General features: G+C 54.7%; 2 protein-coding genes across 26 annotated transcripts in view; one reads left to right on the plus strand and one right to left on the minus strand.

The window, feature by feature from the left end:
- Positions 1 to 8,289, minus strand: part of CEP104 (centrosomal protein 104) — a 49,576-nt gene extending 41,287 nt beyond the window's left edge. For 4 of the 5 annotated variants that reach the window (XR_015142767.1, XM_086342596.1, XM_086342595.1 and 1 more), the window contains exons 1-2: positions 8,083 to 8,289; positions 4,259 to 4,384 (exon numbers count right to left, since the gene is read on the minus strand). Coding sequence is in view for 4 of the 5 variants with exons in the window: in XM_086342596.1 (XP_086198722.1) it covers positions 4,259 to 4,371 (113 nt within the window). In the remaining variant the exon portion in view is untranslated. Of the gene's footprint in view, positions 1 to 4,258; positions 4,385 to 7,743 lie in introns of all 5 variants that reach the window. The other variant, XM_086342594.1, reaches the window with a different exon arrangement.
- Positions 8,290 to 8,331: 42 nt separating this feature from the next.
- On the plus strand, positions 8,332 to 22,828 carry DFFB (DNA fragmentation factor subunit beta). Of its 21 annotated transcripts, none has more exons than XR_015142775.1 (9): positions 8,332 to 8,690; positions 10,554 to 10,680; positions 13,516 to 13,704; positions 14,476 to 14,555; positions 15,668 to 15,838; positions 17,119 to 17,219; positions 21,053 to 21,200; positions 21,301 to 21,426; positions 21,583 to 22,828. XR_015142775.1 is itself a non-coding variant. In XM_086342604.1 (8 exons), the coding sequence occupies exons 1-7, from the start codon at positions 8,568 to 8,570 to the stop codon at positions 19,906 to 19,908; spliced, it is 870 nt and encodes a 289-aa protein (XP_086198730.1). In that variant the 5' UTR covers positions 8,332 to 8,567; the 3' UTR covers positions 19,909 to 19,953; positions 21,583 to 22,828. The 21 variants fall into 21 exon arrangements, 9 of the variants coding, with proteins under 9 accessions (XP_086198730.1, XP_086198728.1, XP_086198726.1 ...); XR_015142777.1 differs by lacking the exon at positions 21,053 to 21,200 and adding an exon at positions 15,250 to 15,367 and having other exon boundaries at positions 8,339 to 8,690; XR_015142771.1 differs by having other exon boundaries at positions 8,339 to 8,690; positions 15,668 to 15,880.
- Positions 22,829 to 23,365: the final 537 nt, after the last annotated feature.

Raw genomic sequence — 23,365 nt, forward strand, 5'->3', positions numbered from 1 at the left:
TTTTCAACTTCCCCAAACCTGAAACTCAGTCCAATTACAAGGTGTTTTGGGTAGCTAGCTGCTGTCAAAACTGAATTCCAAATTTCTCTCTTAAGGCCCAGCCCGTATATGTTTTCTAAAAACCAACAAACTTGGTCCTTTTATTTGGGGAGATCAGGATGATACTGCCTTTGGAGCCTTAAAGAGAAGTTTAATAAGGGCCCTGCCCTTGGACATCCCAGTTATCAGTTTCCTTTCTTCCTCTCTGACATGAGGAAGGGGGAAACACCCTTGGAGTACTCGCCCCAAAACACAGGGACCATCATCGACCCATCGGGTATCACGGCCGACAGCTGGACCCTGTGCCATGGGGACAGCCCCCTTGTCTCAGAGCCACTCTGGGCACCAAAAACTAATCCCTGGGTTCCTCTAACCATCTCTGTAGCCTGTGCAGTTGAAGCTCTCTCGAATCCTCACCATGCTGGCCCGCCAGCCGTCTTACTTCCTGGAAACCCTCCTTCTGACTGCTCCTGAATAACTCACTCCTGCTGTAATAACCTCACCCCTGCTACTCCTCTCCCGCTTCACCGACAAAACTCCTTCAGACGGCTCACACCAACACATCCCTTTGACTCTGCAGTAACTCACAGGAGACTCCGCTGGCCAATGCAGATTTCCCATGGTTTACTAAGGTTCTTATTCACAGGATGAAAAGGCAGATACCACGTGGGGCTGCTGCCGCAGCGCCTCTCAAAACTGTCAAGGCAGCACCGATACCCTTGTCTGCTTCAGCCCAACAGGAGGAAGCACACCCTCTCGCTGGCGCTCGGGGTGCAGCCACGGGCAAAACCACTGGCATTTATACTCAGAGCCTGTATGCCTGTGCAGTTGCCCATGACTTTGGGATGATATGGAAACAGCAAGGTTGACCTACCTCTGATGGGAATAAAGTTTAAAATGGCTCTTATGTCTGAGATTTATTAGATGTCATACCCATGCCACCTGCCCTGGCTGCTGTCAAGGTCCCTGGGCATTCCTGACTTGACTCCCTGGAAGTGAAAGGAAACAACCTTGCTGGCGTTTCTGCCAAAACGCTGCTCTCAAAGGAACCTCTGGCTAAACCTCTATCGTGGTCCAAAGGGACAGCCCCATGTGCCCCAGAGGACAATTTGGGAACGCTGACTAGAAATGCCCAACAACTGGCCCCAGAAAAGGAAAAACAATATTGGGAACTGAATAACTGTTGACTTGATAAAAAGAGAACTCTTGGTTTGGGCCAAACCACAATCTGGTCCTAGCAGAAGCTCCAGAGTCCCCATCAGTGCCCACTGTACATGCATGATGCCACTGTCTACTGGAAAAACGACAGAGCTCACGAGCCAGTATTGGAGGGACAATACTACTAAGGCTGTGAAAAGCGCCCCCCTTACTTGTTCATCTGTCTGAAACTTAATCCAGGAAAGCCTGTCTGCACTGCATTAAACTGCTCACGGGCCATGTGAGGACTGGCAAAGGGATTTTATTCAGCTGTTCCCATCTCAGGGACATAAACATGTTTAGTTATGAGCTGCACATTTTCTCACTGGACTGAAACTTTCCTCTGTAGACAGGCTACTGCTTCTTCTGTGGCTGAGATCCTGTTAGAAAAGACCATCTATACCAGGGGAACCCCTTGAACTTCAGTAGCTGAACACTTGGACAGGTGGGTCTGTGCTGTCTGGTCGGTTTTACACTTTTACTGTCTTACCATCCTCAATCCACAGGGCTAATCTAATGCATTAACGACATTACTAAGACCCAATTGGCAACATTTGTAGAGATCTTCCAAATTCCTTGACCAAAAGCATCGCTGTTGGTTCCTATAAACCCGTAGATCCACTCCTTTGGGAACTCAAACACTCACCCATTGAGATGGTCAGAGGATGCCCAGGACAGCCAGTCCTGCCTCTTCTGACCTACAGCTGATAAACAGAGACGTGCCTCAATACTGCAAGGGCCTTACTGCTTCCACTGACAGCAATCATGCTTTAATAGCATAACCTTCTCACAGCAGGCTCCCAGGAGACGAATGCTGTGAGCATCACACCTTGCAACCTAGAGATTTCACCTTCTGGAAAAGACACCTCCAGAAGGACTCCCTTCAACCTCACTCGAAAGGCCCCATCGGGTACTGCTAATCAACCCTTGTGCTGCTAAGCTCCTGGATTCATGTCACACCTAGAGAGAGCACCAAGCCCTGAGTGGATGGCCCTGCACACCAACAAGTGGTGATGTGAAAGCACCGATTTCCAGGAATGGAAGCAGACAACATCTGACGAGACGGATGACCAGGACTGACCAGGCCCCTATGCCCTTTTCTCACCGTTGCTGCTAACTTTATTTCCCCCGCTCTTCCTTGGACAGACACCACTTTTGTACACATTTCCCAATCTCCTGTGAAAGAGGGGTGCCTTTCTGATTGTTGGATTTGTCACCAGAAACCTTGACCTGTCCATGACAGCAGTGACCCCTTACTCACCATGTAAGTGACTTCTCTGGAATCCCAATGCCACTCTGTACTTAACTGTTCTGTAGGGCCCTCTAATAAGGTGAGAATACGAAATTCATGTGCCCTGTTATGTGGCTTAATTCAAGTTCTCTTGGATATACATGCAGACGACACTGGAGTAGCCGACGCAAGTCAGACCGTGTGTTAGCTGGCTGTCATACCCCTGTATTTAGGAAGACTCTCAGTATGTGATAACGTCGTATTTGAGGCTTGGCTGAATGACGCTAATGACTCCTTGATATGGACAAACGAGCCCACAAATGCCGCTCCTGAGGAGGGGGTCCTACATCTCCTCCTGGCTATTTTCACATGTGGAAGTCCTGGTAATGGCCCCATGCTTGGACACCTCGTCGTCTTCATAGCTGGAGTGTAGAAAAACAGCGTGCTTTTGCTATATTCGCTGTTCTACTTTCTCTTCATAACAAAATAGAAACCCCCCATGGATCCACCCTATTAAACCTCCTTAGCTGCCTTATATGGAGCTTCTCGGAGGCACAGTATATGACCCTGGGTTTGCCTCTGTAGGGAGAGTCCTTCTCCTCCCATCACAGTAGGTGCCAACGAACATGATCAGAAACCTCTTCCCACCATTAGAAGAGCTGGCCGATTCCATAGCCAAAGGAGTAGCCGCCCAATGGTGATCACTTAACTTACTGGCTAAAGAGTGCATGGCCCCCAGTTACCTATTTGCTGAGTAAGGAGGTGTTGGAATGACAGCAAATACCGCCTATTGCACATGGATAAATGTTCCAGGAGAGGTAGAAACCCAATTACAGAAAATCAGGGAGCAAGAGCACTGGTTGCAAAAATGTTCACCTGATATCCCACGGTCCTTTCATTTGTTCAGCTGGCTACGTTCAGGCCCACGTCGGGGGTCAGAACCATTATATAATTTGGAACTGTCATGTTACTTTAAATTTTGTTTTGCATGATCATTTCTGAAAAACTCCGAAAGGAAAACGCGTCTGAATTTTAAATGGGATTTGCATTCAACTTTTCAGCAATATACCTCCTGAGTAAATGTAAGTCACGAGTACATGCCTGAGTGTAAATGTCATACAGATTCACACACTCATGACTTAGGAGCAACAGTCAGCCTTCTACTGGCACCTGGAACACGAGGCTCGAGGAGCGCGGACCCGGGAGGTGAGCGGCCTCAGGTGGCCGACGCTGACAACACTTGGGAAGCCCGATCAGGCCCCGGGGCAGCCCAATAACCAACTCTGCCCCACCTCTGGGGAAGAAAGAAGGCTTCTCGGGAAAACGTTTCTGAAAAACACTCACTAGTGTTACATCACTCAAGTAACGAGCATTTTTAAAGGTGTACAAATAAACATTCTAGACGAATCTGAAAGAGACTTTCTGGGTTGAGGTCCTATATTACATGACAGCGGTGAGATGCAAAATCCTTACCACCCAGCACAGAGAACGCCGACTGGCCCTCAATCAGGGAACTGGGTGCGGGAGGGGGGCTGGGGGTGCAGGCAGTTCTCCTTCTACTTTTCCGTATGTGCACACTTAAGTGAATGTGGGTTAAAGAGGAAAAGTTTCAACAAATTTTCATTAAAAACAGAAAGAAAAGAGTCCCGTATGTAACTAGATGGGTGAGGCGGCGGCACAACCCTACCCTTGCATGGTCCTGCATCTGAGTTGTAACAACATTAGCACTTAGACCAAGAGAGCCCACGTGCCCCTGACAACCCACCCTCCATGGTCCCTCATCCTGCCCACCTCGGTGACCTCCACCCGCTGACGGTCGGTGCGTGGATCATCAGTTCCCGGGCACTGAAGCCGTCTTCATGTCCAGATGAGCTGACGACGACAAATCCAATCTTGTGGGGCATTCTGCGAGCCGGGCTGTGTGCGAGAGCAGGAGAGATGGCTTCAAAATTGAGGGACTCAGGGGCACATCGTGACACTGTCACAAGTGTCACTTACATGTTAGTTCTCGCCTCGCTGACACACAAGTAATTCACAGCCCAGTCAGACTGTCCCATTGCTTTGAAACAGTCTAGTTTCTATTATGTAATTTCTAAGGTACCTCTGATACTACTTAACAGTATCATTCACGTTACCGTGACTTTTCCCAAATACACTAACATGTCCAAAGAGCCTGAGCAGCATCGTGGGCTGCACTGTGTCCCCAAAGCGCTCTGAAGTCCTCACTCCCGGGACCACTGACAGGACGTCTAGGAACAGCGTGCAAGTTAAGAGGAGGTTATATGGGAGTAGGGAGGGCCCTGCTCCAACACGACCGTGTCCTTATCAGTAAAGAGCCAGGGACACACACAGACAGGAGCCAAGTGACAAGGGCCAAGCAGCTGCAGCAACACACCTACAAGCCAAGGCCATCAAGACCCCCTGGACACCTAAGCTGGGAGGGCCAGGACGGGTTCTGCAGAGGGGTTGTGGCCCTGCTGGACACCAAAGCTGGGAGGGGCCAGGAGGGGCCAGCAGAGGGGGCATGGCCCTGCACAGGTGCACCACGACCACCTGGACACAGAGCTGGGAGGGCCCAGAAGGGTTCTGCGGAGGGGCGTGGCCCTGCACATGCACCAGGACCACCTGGACACAGAGCTGGGAGGGCCCAGAAGGGTTCTGCAGAGGGGGCGTGGCCCTGCACATGCACCAGGACCACCTGGACACAGAGCTGGGAGGGCCCAGAAGGGTTCTGCAGAGGGGGCGTGGCCCTGCACATGCACCAGGACCACCAGGACACCGGAGCTGGGAGGGGCCAGGAGGATCTGCAGAGGGGGCGTGGCCCTGCACATGCACCAGGACCACCTGGACACCGGAGCTGGGAGGGGCCAGGAGGATCTGCAGAGGGGGCGTGGCCCTGCACATGCACCAGGACCACCAAGACACCAGAGCTGGGAGGGCCCAGGAGGCTCTGCAGAGGGGGCGTGGCCCTGCACATGCACCAGGACCACCTGGACACCGGAGCTGGGAGGGGCCAGGAGGATCTGCAGAGGGGGCGTGGCCCTGCACATGCACCAGGACCACCAAGACACCAGAGCTGGGAGGGCCCAGGAGGATCTGCAGAGGGGGCGTGGCCCTGCACACGTGCATTTTGATTTTGGACTTCTAGCCTCCATATTTCTGTGGCTTTAATTCATCCAGTTTGTGTTACTCTGTTATGGCAAAAACGAGGTCTTTTGCTAAGATATGGATATGAAGTTTTTCAAATTAGTTAGGAAACTAATAAACCAGTGTGTTAAACAGCTATACAAAGATAAGGGGGAAAGGGGCAGTTTAATCAACAGCATAATCATTGCTACCTGAAAATGCTGACCAGCAGAGGCAGAGCAGAACCACAGACAGACCCTTCTGTGCACAACTGTGCTCCTGGGGCCAGGCTGCATGGCCAACGGTGGGGAGATGGGTAAGTATTGCCTGGATGATTTTTTCTCTCAGGAGAAAAAAATCACACCTGGCTTGGCTCACAGCTACCTACCATCATGTTGAGCGTGGCTGTAATGATGTCCAGCTCTGCCCACTCCTTTGAAAATAGCACCTCAATCCCAATTTCCCTCCATGATTCTGCCCTCCCCACACCCTGCACCCCTCAGCCCCTGACTGTGGGGCATGTTTCCCAGCTTGGTCAGTTCAAGACTTCCACGTCCTCCTCAGAAACTGACTCAGGGATGGAGCCATGAGAACGGGACCAAGGTGCTCAGTCCCAGGACTCTACTGCGGGGGCTGAGCTGCAGCACAGCATCAGGGGTAGGGAGTAAAGGTTGGGAGGAGGGTGGGGAGGAAGGCGGCTGCTAGAGTAGCGGGGAGCTCTGGGCAGGGGGTGGGGCTGACATGAGGAAGCAGTGTTGAGACAGGCAGGGACCCCCACCTTGTGAGCATCAGGACTTAAAGCCCAAAGGACTCACAGACTCCCACTGACTCCCCAGTTACTAAGGCCGTTGATGCTCTGCAGTTGGCCGATTTGGCTGAAGGGTCAGTATGCAACCAAGAGCCCTCAAAAACACAGAGCATAAAGCCTTCTCCAGAAGGTTCTCTGGGGTGGGACACACTATTAACTGAGATTTTCAGGAGGAGGTAACGCATGAGCACACCCCACGTAAGACATGCTTGTTTTAACGTGCTCAGGATGGATCTGGATCCTCCTCTGACTGTTATTGAGACCCTGAAAAGGACTATGTTGACAAATTAATTGCTGGCCGGCATTTGCTAAGGTTTCTTGGACTATATGAACAGACGCATTAAAAACAGAATGAGAAACCACTATTAAAGATCCCAGTCATTCGGTATACAAAGCTCACTGAAGGATGTCAGAGGATAGTAGAGGAACACCAAACCAACCCGGAAACTGATGAAATGCAGGCACAGAAAACGGACGAGTGTGTGACTTAATCCACAGCAACTGCAGACCGTGGCCTGTGTTCCAGCTCCCACGCCAGACGGGCACCAGTCTGACCCAGCCTGCAGCTCCTCCCACGCGCTAGGGTTCAGGCTCACAGCCAGGGCTGATTTTCCCCTCGGTCTCCATACCTCCCCCAGCCCATCTACTTCTAACCCCCACCCCTCCGTGCCAAGTGTCACTGGCCCCACCTTTGGAAGGATGACTGAATACATCCCCTCTTAGGGATCCACTGTCTTCTCTAGAAGACAGTAGCCAGGCCTCTCGACCTGGAGCACTGCCCCGCCTGAGGGACCCTGCTCAAGCCCAATCTGCCATTCTAACCCTCTCTTCATGTGGTAGATTCTAAAGTCCAGCCAAACTTATTGAAGCTCAGGGTGGGAGCCCTGTGCTGGGGATTCCCCACATTCCAACCACAGCCCTGGCATCTAGGAGCCAGGGAGAAGTGCCGAGGAACGGCAGAGGCAACGTTATTACCTCGGTTTGGGTATTTGAGAAGGATTCTTTTCCGGCCACCTCCTTCCACCCTGTACCCTAGAATCTTTTCTGCATAATCCTTCAAGTCTTCTGTAAGAGACCTGGGATGTCACTGAGGACTCCAGTATCAGGCACTACAAAATTCACCATTAACATTTTGGGGAGAACCGGAGCTCTGTCGGGCCCCAGCTGGCCGGGTGCACAGAGGTCCTCTCCCCACAACGAGCGCAGGCTCCATCTTCGGCATCCCTGCGGAGTCAGCTTTTGACTCTGCATCAGGGAAATTGGATAGCTACATTACACTGAAACAATTCAGCAACTTCCAAATGTCTTGCTACAAGGCTTAGGAGACGAAACTTGTACTCACTTTTTTCTTATGAAAATGTAAGTAGTACACAGTTAAACGGTTTACGGTAAATGGCACACAGTTAAATGGCTTTTGGTGCAGCAACCTCAAGGTTCGCCAAGTGCCCCAGAGAGTCCTCGGAGCAGACGAGGTTCAAGAGACGACTCCTTCCCACCTCGCCCGCACGGAGTCGGGGGTCGCCGGGCTCGCGCAGCCGCCCAACGCAGGGACCGAGCGCAGGCGCCACGGGCCGCCCGGGCGGTGACGCAGCGCGCGGGCCGCGCCCACGGAGGCCTGAGTGGACCCAGCCCCGCCGCTCCAAACCCCGCACGTCGGTCCCGCCCCGGCCCGCTCGGGTACCTGTCAGGACACTCGCAAGACCCAGGATCTCCGCCGGCCCTCGGCAGCGCCGCACCCTCTGCGGACCTCAGGCAACGCCTCCGCCCCCGCCCCGGGCCGGCCTACACCCCCGAGCCGCAGTAGCGGTGGCAGCCGAGGAGCAGCCGCGGCGGCCAGCGCCCATCGCCCGGGCCGCGGCCGCCGCTCTCATGACAACCAGGCCGGCCCGCCCGGGCCTCCGCGCGTGCGCGACCCCGCCCCCGTCGCGCTGCGCCTGCGCACAAGGTGGGGGTGCGCCGCCGTTTTCCTGGCCTTCTGGGTAATGAAGTTTCCGGCGGCGACGCCTGCGCACAAGGCGGGGGCGCGCCGCCGCTTTCCTGGCCTTTTGGGTAATGTAGTTTCCGAGGGCGGCGCACGGCCTTGATTCGCCAAGTGGAGACCACCTGGAGTGGACACCAGTGCGATCCGCCGAGCAGGTGCCGCCCGCGGGGCCAGAGTTTCTGAGGATGTCGGCGGTGCTCCGGAAGCCCAAGACGTTCAAGCTGCGGTCCCTGCATAGCGAGAAGAAGTTTGGGGTGGCGGGCAGGAGCTGCGAGGAAGTGCTGCGGAAGGGGTGCCAACGCTTGCAGGTGCCCCGTGGGGCCGCGGGGTGGGAGCCTCCACTTGCAGGATGGGACCGTGCTGACCCATCGTCCTGCGGCTCGGGACTGGCCGAGCTCAGGCTGCCCCAAGCCACACAGTAGGCCCCCGAGTCCTGACGGTGGGAGGGGACGCTGTCCACCATCTCTGGGCAGAGAGCCTGAGCCTGACCACTGCCGATGGCCACGTGCCCACCCTGGGCTCTGTCCGGGCTCCTTTACATGGGCTTTGGTGGCGTTCAGGTGCCCTGCCCTGAACTGGGTGCTCACACCCCATTTCACAAATGAGGAAATTGATGCACAGAGGGACTGAGTAATCTGCTGTAGCCACCAAGGAAAGGCTGGTGTTTAAACCCAACCCAGTACTGCTGCTGCTGCTGCTGCTAAGTCGCTTCAGTCGTGTCTGACTCTGTGCGACCCCATAGACGGCAGCCCACCAGGCTCCCCCGTCCCTGGGATTCTACAGACAAGAATTCTGGAGTGGGTTGCCATTTCCTCCTCCAGTGCATGAAAGTGAAAGTGAAGTCGCTCAGTCGTGTCCGACTTGTAGGGACCCCATGGACTGCAGCCCACCAGGCTCCTCCGTCCATAGAATTTTCCAGGCAAGAGTACTGGAGTGGGGTGCCACTGGCCTTCTCCACAACCCAGTACTAGGTCCACCCAAAGCCTCTTAGCCGAGCCTCTGATGGTGTGGGCACTGTGGGGACGGGTGTGTGTGTGATAGGGGGTGGGCTGTGATTGGGGCCCTTCCAGGCTTCTGGGTCCTGGTGCCCGGTCTCAGCAGACGGTCTGAGTGAGTGAAGCCTCTGCCCCTGCGATCAGGAGCCCACCTGCTTGGGAGACATCTGGGGAGAATAAGAGGCACTGCTTTTGTACTTCCAAACCAGGGATGTGGGAGACGTCTGGGCTGCAGAGATCCTCATTTCCTGTGCTGCGGAGAAGTCCCCAGTGCCTTGTCTAGCTCCTGGGCCAGGTCAGGGCAGGGGAACTTTGGAGAGAACTGGGATGGCTCTCCTCCCTTCTAACTGCCAGGCTCGGGACAGCTCTGGCCTGAGGCCCAGGGACCCGGTTCTGGTGCCCATCGGCTCACGGCTCACATGCTCCCTGCCTTGGTTTCCCTGGAGTAACATGAAGGGTCAGGCTCCGAGGCCTCTTATGGTCCTTAGGTACTACTGTTCTAGGGATTTCAGCCATCCTTCCTACCCTTGTTGTCCTAACTTCCTCCCCTGGGCCTAGACCAGCGCTGGGTGAGTGCGTACTTGCATGGCACAGGGGGAGGGAAGGAACTGGGTATAAAAACTTATGAAATGGATCAATGTGGCATGGCAAAGGAGTAAACCTCAGCAGGTTCACAGTCCCGTGAGCTGGTCACACTTCTGTAGGCAGAGGCAGTGAGTCCTGTTCAGTAAGGTTCTCCTTAATTAATCAGTGCCAGGGAGAGACTTGAGCCGTAGGTATTGCGTGCTAACACCTGTCAGGCCGTGTGCCTCGGTGATGGGGATGTATTTACAGGCTTAGTGCAGTCAAGCGTCATTTTTGGAAACGGGCTTGAATTTTAAAGTGCCTTAGGGGGGCTTTGTTTGAAAGAGTCTGAGTGGTGAATCCTGCAAAGTGGTCACCAGTGTATATTCATCTCTGTGACTTTCTTAGAATGACCTACAGTAGGGGCCCTCGATGGATATTCTCCATATGTGCAGACTGCATCTCTGGCAGGATTCTTTACAACATGGTTCCTTCTTGTTCTCTGTGAGGGCTGCAGATGGGAAGACTTCAGCTGGCCACCCCAAGATTGGGCCCCCCTGAGACCAAGGAAGTGAGCATCCCACCCCAATCTCACCTCCTTCTTCTCCCCAGCTCCCCGTCCCTGGTTCCCGCCTGTGTCTCTATGAGGATGGCACGGAATTGACTGGAGATTACTTCTGGAGTGCCCCCGACAACTCAGAGCTTGTGCTTCTCACTGCCGGCCAGACCTGGCAGGGCTGTAAGTGTTGGAGATTTTGGAGACTGATGGGGAAGTGGGTGTGGTTGTGGAGGTGCAGAGGCTCTGCTAGGGAATGCCAGCCTTGGGAGGGAGGGTCCCCATGCTCTGGACCCTAAAGGAAGAAGCCCCTGGAGGCAGAGCTTGCTCAGATGGCTGAGTTGTCCATCCTCTTGGCCAGGAGCCCACCTGTCCAGTTGGTTGTTGTATGTGTCTCTTTAGGAAATTCCTTTAGTTTTATTTATGTTCATTTGAGGTGTCCTAGTATTGGAGAAGGAAATGGCAACCCACTCCAGTGTTCTTGCCTGGAGATTCCCGGGACAGGGGAGCCTGGTGGGCTGCCATCTATGGGGTTGCACAGAATCAGACACGGCTGAAGTGACTTAGCAGCAGCAGCAGTAACTCCTAAGGGCAGAGAGTGGGCTTTGTGGTTTGGAGGCTACCCAGTTTTATAGGAGAAGCAGAGCCAGAGAGCAAGGTTGTCCTGTTTACTGGGCTTTGTCGACCAAAATAATCAATAGACAGTCGATAATAAGAATAGAAAAGTTTTATTTGAGCCAAACTGAAGAATGTAGCCCAGAAGACAGTCTCTAAGATCACTCCGAGTATCTGCTCCGGAGAAGCAGGGTTTTCAGCACAGTTTTGTGTCTTCAGGACAAAGACTGTTAAACAAGTCAGGATGCATTCTCTTAAGGGTTCAGAAACAGCAGATCAGCATGTGCACAGAGCATCAGCATGGCCTTGGCACCAGCAGAATCTTGACCATCGAAGGAGTAACCATCATTGGCGTCCCAGGAACAGGGGCATTTAAACTTTATTTATTTATTTTGCTGCATTGCACAGCTTGTGGGATCTTAGTTTCCCAACCAGGGATTGAACCACGGTCCTTGGCAGTGAGAGCTCAGAGTCCTAACCATGGGATCTTTAGGGAATTCCCCAATCTTTACTTTTAACATGGACTTGCTTTACTTCTGGTCAGTGCACCCTTTTCTTTAATAATTAAGGCAGATGCACACCATATGTACGATCTACCACAGACAGGCTGTTCTAGTCAGCATCAAATTCAAGTTAACTTATGTAGAAGTCCGAACGACCCCCTGTGTCTCAGTCGGTAAACATTTCCTTAATCTGTTTTCTAAGGGACGGGCAGATGACTGACTCTACGCTCAGTGTCTGATCTCTGTCGGGTTTGTGGACACCCATCCATCCTCAGGTTCCTGTTGGCGCTGCCTTATTGGAGCCAGTGCCCTTGGAGGTGGGTCTTTAGTGGAGTCTTTGCTGGGTGACAAGTGCTACTATGGAGCCGTAAGCCACTGGCCAGGCATGTGCATGTCCCCCAGGAGGGTTGTCTGGCCCCTGTAGAAAGGGGCTTCCGATTCAGGTGCTGTGGGAAGGCAGTGGAGCTCCAAGGACTGAGATTGTCCTGCCCCCTCTGCTGAAAGGGTGGGGGGAGAGAGAGAGGCCCGACAGGAATGTGGATGTGGCCTCGGCCCTTGGTTGGGACTCTGCTGTAGCAGTGAAGGTGACATGTATGGTGTGGCAAGCATCCTTCCTCCTTCAGGCCTTATCCTTCTAGAGAAGTAAATCTGAATAACGTTACCAAGAAAAGGAAGGAGCCCCACGCTGCTTTCCAGAGCTGCGGTTCTGGCTTATTTCCGCAGCAAGGATAGGAGCAGGCGCCTGTGGCCTCACCAGGCCTTGTTGCTGTTTCTGCTTTAGCCACTCCGGCAGGCGTGTGGTGGTGTCTGGATTCACATGTTCCTCCCATCTGATGGTGTTGGCCATCTTCTCCTGGGCCGATTTACCACCTGTAAACCTTCTCGTGGAGCATCTTTTGTCCGCTGTGTAGCTGGATATTTTTCCTGCTTGAGTCTTGCGGGTTCTCCTGGTCCATTCTGGACGTGAGTCTCTGTCAGACGTGTGGTTGGCAGATAGATTCTCTGCAGCTCGTCTTTCTGTTTTCTTAACCAGGTCTTATACATGGAGTAGAGATTTTTACTTTTGATGAAGTCCTACTTGTCCCTTTTTATCTTTCTTTGTTCTATTTTAATCGCTAAGGCATGTCCAGCTCTAGATAGCCCACCAGGCTCCTCTGTCCATGGACTTTTCCAGGCAAGAATACTGGAGTGTGTTGCCATTTCCTTCTTCAGGGGATCTTCCCAACCCAGGGATTGAACCTGCATCTGCTATATTGCAGGTTGATTTTTTATCACTGAGCCATCAGGGAAGCCCCTTTATGTTTCTGTACATATACTTTTGTGGTTCGGTCTGAGACTTTTTCGACAAGCTCTAGGTCTTGAAGATTTTCTCTGTCTTTCTGCACCAGTTGCTATGATCACGTGGCTTTTCTTGCTTAGCCTGTGGAGGGTGGATCACACTGATATTTGAACTCGGAGCAGCCCCAAGTCCCTGAAATGACCCAAACCGCTGTGGGGCCTGTTCCTCTTGTGGGTCTGGACTTCTGCTTATTGGATGAAGAAGCCCTTAGTTTCTCACGCTTACCTGGAGGGCTGGCTGCTTTTGGGTGCGTGTGGAAAGGTGGGGAGTCAGCTGAATAGTGAAGGGATGAGCTGGAGCCTGAGGCCTCGAATGAGGGCCCAAGACCAGGTGGTTTCACTTGGAGGAGGGAAGGCCAAGGGGGAAGGGCAGCAACTCCCTTTGGTGTGTTTCATTTCCTGTGTCCTCCCCTTCTGTCCTTCCCACTGCCACCTTAAGTGTGGGGGGCCAGGCCCCAGGCCTGGAGCACTGGGCTGGTGGCTGTCGGGGCAGGGGAAGGAGGCGATTTCCCAGAGGCCGTGCTCCAAGGCCTGGTGGCCTCTCTGTCCCCTTTGGTGGTAGTCGTGAGTGACATCAGCCGCTTCCTGAGCGTGTTCCAGGAGCCGCACGCGGGTGTCATCCAGGCCGCCCGGCAGCTGCTCTGGGACGAGCGGGCCCCACTGCGGCAGAAGCTGCTGGCCGACCTGCTGGGCACCGTCAGTGAGAACATCGCGGCCGAGACCAGGGCCGAGGACCCGCCTTGGTTTGAAGGTACCTCATGGATTCTGGCCTGGAGGGAGCGGGTGTGGAGGGCTTCCCTGGGACTGACTCTCTGAGACCCGGGGTCTCCATCAGTTCCCAGATCCAGGGGTTTCCCAAGCACAGGGCCAGGGTCCAGGCAGCCCTGGGGTTGGCGGTTTTATTTTTCAGTCGTGATGAAGTAAAGTTCACCATCTTCACCATTTTTGGGCACTTAGTTCTTCGTTGGTATTGAATATATTCCCAGTGTTGTGCAGCAGCCCTGCCACCTGTTCTCAGAGGTTTTCATCCCAAACTGAGGCTCTGTCCCCAGTGGGCATCACTCCCCACCTCTCCTCTGCCCCTGGTCCCCCATCTTCCTGTCCCTGGAATATGACTCCTCAGGGACCTCGTATGAATGAGCTCATGCATCTTCCTTCTTCACTCAGCATAACCTCTTCATGGTTCATCGTGTGGAGACAGGTGTCAGGATTCCCTTCCTCTTTAAGGCTGAATGATATTTCATCTCATGGGTGGACCATATCTTCTTTATCCAGTCACCTGGTCCTATCTCACCTTTTGGACTGGTCTTCTGAGCCAGGTGGAGCAGCCCCCTTGGGAGAGCGGCTCCCCGGTGGCATTTGAGGTGCTCTGTGCTGGTGGACCAGAGATGACTTCCTTTGCAGAAGGAGCAGGTTCCCATCAGAACGTTTCTAGATGGAGCCGAGTCAAGAGCCCTCCTGTCCGCGCCTCCCAGGAGATCACAGCCCCAGGCTCCAGGCGTCTTGTCTCTCCTTCCGGCAGGCTTGGAGTCCCGGTTTAGGAGCAAGTCTGGCTATCTGAGATACAGCTGCGAGAGCCGGATCCGGAGCTACCTGAGAGAAGTAGGTCCTGGTGTGCTGGGCAGGTTTAGGGAGCCGGTTCTGCCTCTGGGACTTGGCTCCCAGGACCGGCGTGGATGTCAGAGGAGTGAGGGCTGGCGCCGGTGTGGGTGCAGGTGAACATGAGCCAGCAATGAGTTAGTTGCTTGCCCCGGGAGCCCCCTGCCATTGCTCCTTATACCTCATGGTCGGATGTCAGCCAGGAGGTGTCATGTTCCATTCTTTGCAGGCCACCCGCTACCCCCACACCTTGACCTTGCTCCCGGCTGTGTGTCCTGGACTAGAGTTTATCATTCGCGGTGCAGAACTGCCCACACGTGCTCTGTTGAGAGCACAAAGGAAACCTCAGGGCTGGGGTATCTGAGGCCTTGGGGCCTGACCCAGCTCCCCCTTGTCCCTGCTTCCACCCCTGCTGACCGTAGCCACCCTCAGGCTCCTTCTGCTGGTGAAGTGCTCTTCCCACGCTGGCTGATGGGTGATCCAGGGCATCATCCACAGGCCCCGCTGGGTGCCAGCCCCATTCTGTGATGAGCCATCTGCTGTCCTGCTGTCATTCCCACTGGGCCAGGCGGTCCCCTTGCTTCTGCCTGGTGCTCAGTGTGGACCCATGGGTGCGAGTCCTCACCTGCACTCCAGTGGGTGATGATGTGGTGGTCACTTCACCTGCACCCTTTTTCTCCGGTTTCTTGCCGCAAAGCACCGGGTAGCGCTCAGGAGACGGAGCAGCCAGTGTACCTGGAGCTTGAGCTTGTCTGACTGTGACCAAAGCTCCGTCTCATGGGCCCAGAGGAACTTTCCAGAGTCAGACAGTTATGGTGGGTGTGAGCTCTGACCCCCAACCTCAGGGCCCTGCTGGGACTCCAGGGGGCAGGATCCAGAACCCCCAACCTCAGGGCCTTGCTGGAACTTCAGGGGGCAGAGTTCAGACCCCCCCACAACCTCAGGGCCCTGCTGGGACTTCAGGGGGCAGAGTTCAGAACCCCCAATCTCAGGGCCCTGCTGGGACCCAAGGGGGCAGGGTCTTTGAGGGCCGTGGCATTCAGTGGACTGGGATCCAGGCAGCAGTGGGTTTTAGGATGTGTGGCCAGTGCTCAGGGATGCCCCTGCCTCTCCAGGTGACCTCTGGCGCCTCCCTGGTGGGCGCAGAGGCTCGTGAGGAGTACCTGCGGCTCGTGGGCTCCATGCAGCAGAAGCTCCAGGCTGCCCAGTACAACAGCAGCTACTTCGACCGAGGGGCGAAGGCCGGCCGCCGGCTCTGCACCCCCGAAGGCTGGTTCTCCTGCCAGGTGAGCCACGAGTGTCTCCTGGGCCACCCTGGCCAAGGCCTGGTGAGCTGGGGCAGCCCTCGGGTGCCAGCTTGCACAGGGTGAGGGAGTGGTCAGCCCCACTGGTGGTTCCCAGATTTCAGTGGTGTTGCAACCCCTGGAGGCCTTGTGAGGACGGATGGGTCCCTCCCAGGGTTTTTGTTCAGCAGCTCCGTAGGGCCTGAGAACCTGCCTTCCTGACGAATTTACGTGGTGCCTGTGCAGGGAGGGGTCAGAACACGACTGCTTGTGAGCAGAGACCTTGTCCTGGCCTCAGAGGAGGGAGGCGTTTGTTTGGGTGGTGGCTGATGCGTGGTCTGCCCTGTGGGAAAGCCCGGATGAGAGAGCCCGCCCGGATTCAGGGTCGTGGCCGGATGCGACATCTCGGCACTTGTACGTAGAGCTTGGCGCCCTGGAGGGGCGGCGTCGGCTGGCAGCAGCGTTCTGAGCCGTGGGGACAGAGCAGGGGCACTGCTTGCTGTGTGCTGCTGCTTGCAGGCCAGCTGTGGGTGGACGTGAGCTGCATGTAGCACTTGCAGTGAAAGCCCCTCCCTGCCACTGGCAGGGGGCCAGTCTCCCCCCCATAGCCCCCTGTGCCTCTGTCCCCCCTCAGGCAGCCCCCTCCAAGGGTGATGTCCCAAGCACCCAGACACTGCTCCTTCCCACCTGGCTTCACGTCACTCTCACCTGACCACTCCCTCCTGGGCAGTGTGACCTGAGCCCGGCAGTATGTGTGGCAGGGACAGCGACCAGCACTTCCACCCCAGCACCTCCACCCCAGCCTGGGCAGGCTCTGGGTCGAAGGCCTGTGAGCGAGTTGGGTGGTGGGTTTCTTGCAGAGAGGCTGTGGGGGCCCTCAGGGTGCCGGGGTCTCTGGGTGGGGTGCAGCTGGGGCTTCAGGGGGAGGTGACGCTTTAGTGCGTCTGCGTGGCCCAGCCTGTGCAGGTAACAGGGAAATGCTGGGATGCCATAGAGGAGGCAGAAACGGTGCAGCCATGTGATGGAGCGGTGTGGGGAGGGCTGCGGGCACAGGAGGTACACGGTAGGGAGCCTGGCATTCCTGGCGGCTGACGGGTTAACTGGTCCCCTCTGCAGATGCAGTGCATTACTGGGGTCACCAGGGAGTGGGGTGCCTTGCCAGGACAGAGTATCTGCCTCCTGAGCACAGACCATGTACAGGGCCTGACCCCCGACTGGGGCGCCCCCGACTTGGGGGAGCGGCTCTTTGGCCTCAGGGCCGTCACCTCTTCTCTTCCATCCAGGGTCCTTTTGACGTGGACGACTGTACCTCCAGACACTCCATCAACCCCTACAGTAACCGGGAGAGCCGTGTCCTCTTCAGCACCTGGAACCTGGACCATGTGTGAGTGCGCGGTGTGGGGGGTGTGGGCACAGACTGCAGCGCACCTGCTGGCCTGGCCCTGCCTGGCCTCCAGGGCTGATGGCCGCCTGGTGTTCCACACACTCAGCTCATGGATCACAGACCCACGGATGTCCATTGTCACCTGCGTGGTGCTGTCACTCAGTGTGGTGGCTCAGGTCCCCATCCATACCAGTGCAACCTTCCGTGCCCCCTCGCCCATCCCCAGATCCCACCAGTGGGCCAAGCTGGTGGTCGGCAGCCGAGGGCCCAGTCAGTTTGGCACCAGTGGGATCCCTGCCTGTCCCAGGGCGGGGGTGGGGGGACTGGGCGGTGATGTGCAGGGCGTTTCCCGCTTTAGCCAGTGTGAGTGCGTCTTGGGTGGCAGGATCGCTTTTATGTGTACGTCAGCTCATTCAAAAAAGAAATGGAAAATTTTACTATTTTAACCGAGACGCTTTTCTTGTTGACTCTTGAACAACATGGGGTTTGAACCACACGGGTCCACTTACACACAAGGTTTTTCAGTAGGAAATGCTACAGTTCTCCATCCGCATTGGCTGAATCCATGGATATGAAGGAGGCACAGATACGGAGGAACCTGCAGGCAGAGCCCCCGCATAAAGACATCCTCGGGTTCTCGCCTGCGTGGGGCGCTGGCTCCTTGTGTCCTCGTCTGCCCCCACGAGTCTCAGGTTGCTCTGCAGGGTGGAGAATCCTCGGGCCCCAGCCCTGCCCCCCTTGGTGTCGGACCTTCTGCATGCTCCCCGCTTGCTGGGTGGGGAGCAGCTTCTCTGGCCGCAGGTCGTTTGCCTGGTTACTAGGAAGGTGGGCTGTCCGTGAGTTTGTCGGCCATTCGTGTTCTGTGAAGTGGCTGTTGCCGCCTCTGCTCGTTTTCTGTCTGGCTTTGGTCTCCTAATTAATTTGTGGGAATTCTTTCTACATCCTGGACACTGGTTCTTTGAGGGTATGTTTTTATGTTTTGGGCTTGTACACTGGAGCTAGGGTCATGTCTCCTGAAACACGTCGGTTACATTTCCGCTCTTTCTCTAAATGTATGTACATCCACATAGATACACATTGCTGCTGCTGCTGCTGCTAAGTCGCTTCAATCGTGTCTGACTCTGTGCGACCCCATAGACGGCAGCCCACCAGGCTCCCCCATCCCTGGGATTCTCCAGGCAAGAACACTGGAGTGGGTTGTCATTTCCTTCTCCAATGCATGAAAGTGAAAAGTGAAAGTGAAGTCGCTCAGTCGTGTCTGACTCTTAGCGACCCCATGGACTGCAGCCCACCAGGCTCCTCCATCCATGGGATTTTCCAGGCAAGAGTACTGGAGTGGGGTGCCATTGCCTTCTCCGTAGATACACATACTGGCTTTTAATTTAAAATGTGGTTTTGACCAGGAGGCAGCCAGGGTCTGAAAACATTGGCTTCTTTTCCTGAGATATGGCCACAGGCCCACCCTGACTGGTGGGGCTGAAGCCACGAGCCATGTGTTTAAATAGTGAAACGCAGAGGAGTAACTGACTCTCAGTGCAGCATATGTTGTCCACCCTCCTGGACGGTGTCACCGCAGCCCAGGCCAGGTTCCTTGTCCCAGCTGGTGGCCTTTTCAGGGCTCTGGGACGCGGCTGCAGTGGCTGGCTTCCAGAGTCTGCCCTCCTCCCCCACCCTCAGGCCCCCTCACACCACGAGGGTGCATGCACCAGGTTGCAGCCTGTCCCGGGAATGATGGCTGGGTGGCGGGGCAGGGGTCCAGGTGGGCTTCAGGTGGGCAGGGCTTCTGGGCCCAGAGGCCCGCTCCCGAAGCAGGGGCCCCGGGAGCATGGGGCTGGTCTTCCTTCTGAAACAAGCACTTCCCTCCCTCCCTTCAGAGCTGTCCTTGGCCTCTTCTTTAACTTCATTCATTTGGCTTTTATTTTTCATTTGTTCTTTCTATTTTGGAGGTGTTTTTCTTGCTTATCAGTTACTTTGCATCTCTCTTGTCCTCTAAATACACATTTCAGGTCGGAGTCTGCTTTAGCCACTTCCTGTGAGTTGGGTAACTGTATTGTTATTTGAGTCTAAGGACTCTGTCATTTCCGTCGCAATGTTATGGCTGCTCTGTGAACCGTTTGGTGTTAGTGTTAGTTGCTCAGTTGTATCTGACTCTTTGCAACCCTGTGGACTGTATGTAGCCCACCAGGCTCCACTAGCCCACCCGGCTCCTCTGTCCTCTCTGTGTGGGATTCTCCAGGCAAGAATACTGGAGTGGGTAGCCGTTTCCTCCTCTAGGGGATCTTCCTGACCCAGGGATTGAACCTGCGTCTCCCGCATTGCAGGCGGATTCTTTGCCGTCTGAGCCAGGTGTAGAGGTAAGCATGTGTCTTCAGTCGCTGCCGGATTCCTGGCTGCCTCTCCTGGCACCTGTTCACTGCCGCAGTCACTCATGACTCCTCCAAGCCTGCATGGTGGCGGTGTGAATGTTTGTGGACTCAGATCCACGTGGCCTCAGATATGCGCGGCTGGATTTAACCTGATCTGCTGCTCCCGGCCCGTCCTGTCAACCTCGACATGTCCTTTGGTCTGAGGGCTGTCCCACTGGCCATGTTATTTCTTTTATTCCCACAGGCTTGAGACGGTCCCATCTGAGCTGACAGCTGCCATCCTTTACCCGTGTGGTGAGGCTCAGTCAGAGGCTGTCAGATAACTGCATGTTGATTCCTTGCTGGCGGCTTCCATACCACCTGCAGCCGTATGTGGTTGGATGTGTAGAAGTTGGATGTGTGTCTGCGTGAGAGGTGGGCCAAGGGGCCTGGTTTTCCACATGACTGGAGGTTCACAGGGTGCTGATGGCACCCTGGGCACAGCAATTGCGGGTGTCCTTACCTCGAGCCTCCTTCCCACCCCCACGTTGCATCTACTTGGCCACCTGCTCCAGCAGACACGGAGCCGGGGAGGCCTGGTGCAGGCTCACACATGGGTACGTCCTCTTTGAATGCCATCATCACCACTCAAGGGAGCCCAACCCAACCTGCAGGGAGGATGAAAGACCCTGTGGGGAGAAGGGCCAGCCCCCAGCCAGCCCACCAGCAGAGCACAGCCCTGAGAGTGGGCCAGGCCGACCCACAGACCATTAGCGGGGGTTGGTAATTCATACAGAGGCTTTTCCTTCCTCTTCCGGAAGACCCGGACCCTTGGCAGCTTCTCTCTTCCTCCTCCTGTAGGGTGGGGGTCTCAGCCCCACCCCTCCTGGCTTTCGAGGCCTCTGGGACCCCACCAGGACTGGAACCCTGGTGGGCTGTGGAGTGCAGCACAGTCCTGTGGTCCAGCCACCGTTTCTGTGTCTGCAGAGGGAGCCACCTTCTTTCTTTTATTCCCAGATACTTACTCCTTGGTGCTCAGCATTTCTTTGGCATGCGGACAGGGCCCTCTGTGCCAGTGTAGTGGCCCCGAGCCCCCAGCTTCGCTGTTTCTGGTCCCATCTCATCAGTGTACAAGCTTCTCCATTGGGTGCCGTGAGGTCTTTTGAACTGTTGTTTATACGTGAAATCGGGTCACATAAAGCGATGTCATGGTTGTTTTAAATGGATACACGTGTCTGCAGATAAGATTATAGGATGAGGTCTGGAAAGGCAGATGTCAGACCCTTAATGGGGATTGTCTCTGGGAAGTGAGATTAAAGGCTGTAGTTGGAGGTGACTGTAGCTTTGTTTGTAAGGTTCTATTTAAAAAATGTTCATATATCATCCTGTAATTTTTTAGTGAATTTGCACATAGATAAAGTATGAGCCAAGGAAGTAGAATGTTGTTGTTCGTGTGATGGGACTATGCTTGACTCTCATTTTTTCCAGCGTACTTCTCAGTATTTTAACTACGCACCATGTACTTTTTACAACGTGAGATGGCTGGGTGGCTGGCCTGGTGGGCGGGGGCCATGTACGGCGATGGTGCCCCTGTCAGTCTGGGAAGGGGTGTCTCCAGCGCATCGGTGGCTGCTGGGTGAGCCCTTTCCCAGTGCCCATCCCCCTCCGGCTGGGATGGTCTGAGGGCGGCTCCTCTGAAGAGCTTCACTCTCTCCACCGGTCTCTCCTGGAAGCAGCCAAATCTTGATGGCTCAGCAGAAGATCCTGCTGCTGCTGCTGCTAAGTCGCTTCAGTCATGCCTGACTCTGTGCCACCCCATAGATGGCAGCCCACCAGGCTCTGCCGTCCCTGGGATTCTCCAGGCAAGAACACTGGAGTGGGTTGCCATTTCCTTCTCCAATGCATGAAAGTGAAAAGTGAAAGTGAAGTCGCTCAGTAGATGAGGCGCTAACTAAATGGGGGCAGGTGGCGGGGGTATTGTGACGACAGAAGATGACGTCCCTAACCTTGCTTTACAGAATAGAAAAGAAGCGTGCGGTCGTGCCCGCGCTGGCTGCGGCCGTCCACGATGCGGAAGGGAGAGAGGTGGACTGGGAGTACTTCTACCGCCTGCTCTTCACCTTGGAGAACCTCAAGTTAGTCCACATTGCCTGCCACAAGAAGACCACCCACAAACTCCACTGTGACCCCAGCAGGGTCTACTGCACCCCAGCAGCACCGCGGAGGAAGCGGCATGCCCGCCAGCGCCTGTGACACGGCCCCGGGAGCACGTGCATCCTTCCAACAGGTGCTACTTCACGCAGCGTGGGGGACCTTTAGGCCCCTAAGGAGGGGTTGAACCCATGCTCCCTGCATCGGAAGTGCAGAGTCCACCCTGGACCACCAGTGATGTCTCAGGTGCTTGTTTTTTTGGCCACTCCAATATTCTTGGAAAAAACTTGAAAACATTATCCTACAGACTCTGGTTGGAGCACATTTCTGAAGCTGTTTTCTGACCTCCACGAGCTCAGCTGCCAGAGGACAAGTCTTGGGGCTCCCAGGATGCCTGGGGTCAGGAGTGGCGGCCCTGAGGCTTCACCTGTGTGAGTGCAGTGTCCCCCATCAGGTAGATTCCCCTCTTGCCTGGCCACTTGGGCAGGTTTCGGGGAACTTCAGCCCCATGGACCTCCACTCCTCAGGCAATGCAGTGCCCCCTCCTCAGGCCTCTGCTGAATGGTTGAGAGTTGTGCCTCTTTTTGGGTAAAATACGAGGATATTCACTGCTGTTCTGTTTCCAACAGCAAACAGTGGGAAACCCTCCAAATGTCCAGAGAGCTGATTGTGGCATGATGCTGAACCATAGGAAATTGCTGTTTTTATGGGTCAGAAATGGTCAGATTAATTTCATGATTCAACCCTACACATCTACCTAATACAAAACACTGTAGCAATTTCAGGCGTTTTGTGAGGTGCGGGAAGCTGGCTGTTAAGCATACAGGCGAGGAAGGTGGCTTGGCCATGTCCAGTGTGACGAGTGTGTATCACAAGCATGTGCTGGTCATGCAGAGACTGTCACAAAGGGAGGAATCCTGGGGGGTGGAATGGAGTGTGACTGAATCACAAAGGACCAATTTTCTAAACCATGCATTTTATGATCCTTGAAGATTTTAAAATGATCATTTCATAATTTTTTAAAATTTATTTTTTGAAGTCACATTTTATAATACTTAAATTTTTATACTTATTGTATAATCACAAAAGCAATAAAGATTTTTAAAAAATAAACATGTCAAAAAAGTTTGCCCTCATTGAGAATGACGAAAATGAGAAAAATAAGGGGTCAATGACTTAAAAAACTGATGCAAATCTATGTCACCGAAACATACACACACTTAATTTTTTTATTATTATTTTTAAAGAACTTTAAAAACGTATTTATTTGGCTGCCCTGGGTCTTAGTTGCGGCATGTGTGATCTAGTTCCCTGACCAGGGCTGGAACCTGGGCCCCCTGCATTGGGAACTCGAGAGTCTCAATGGGCCACCTGGGAAGTCCTTCCACATACTTTACAAAGTGCCAGTCCTCTGTGGGATTTGAGAAGTGCTCTGTCAACTCATGGTGTCGACCTGGTCTGATGGGAAGTGGGGACATGGGAGGGGCCAGATGCCCCAGAGCGCGGCGGTCTTATCTGTGCAGTGGAGTCCCAACCACACCCAGGGGCCCTGGTCCCGCCAGCTCCACTGACTGCCCCCCGCAACTCCCCAACACCCTGCGCTGCGGGGGTGCACCCATTCCAGCCTCTTTCTGACGTTTCTGGAAAGCA

The sequence above is a fragment of the Bos grunniens genome, chromosome 16, assembly GCF_055505025.1.
Source record: "Bos grunniens cultivar Pamir isolate PY7600 chromosome 16, Bosgru_T2T1.0, whole genome shotgun sequence".
NCBI lineage: Eukaryota > Metazoa > Chordata > Mammalia > Artiodactyla > Bovidae > Bos > Bos grunniens.

Bases quoted from the DNA above. Each gene is read 5' to 3' on its own strand.
- DFFB (XM_086342599.1), top strand. From the start codon at position 8,568: ATGTCGGCGGTGCTCCGGAAGCCCAAGACGTTCAAGCTGCGGTCCCTG. The intron at 13,705-14,475 runs GTACCTCATGGA...TCCTTCCGGCAG, and splicing joins GGACCCGCCTTGGTTTGAAG to GCTTGGAGTCCCGGTTTAGG. The intron at 17,220-17,744 runs GTGAGTGCGCGG...AAGGTTTTTCAG, and splicing joins ACCTGGAACCTGGACCATGT to TAGGAAATGCTACAGTTCTC.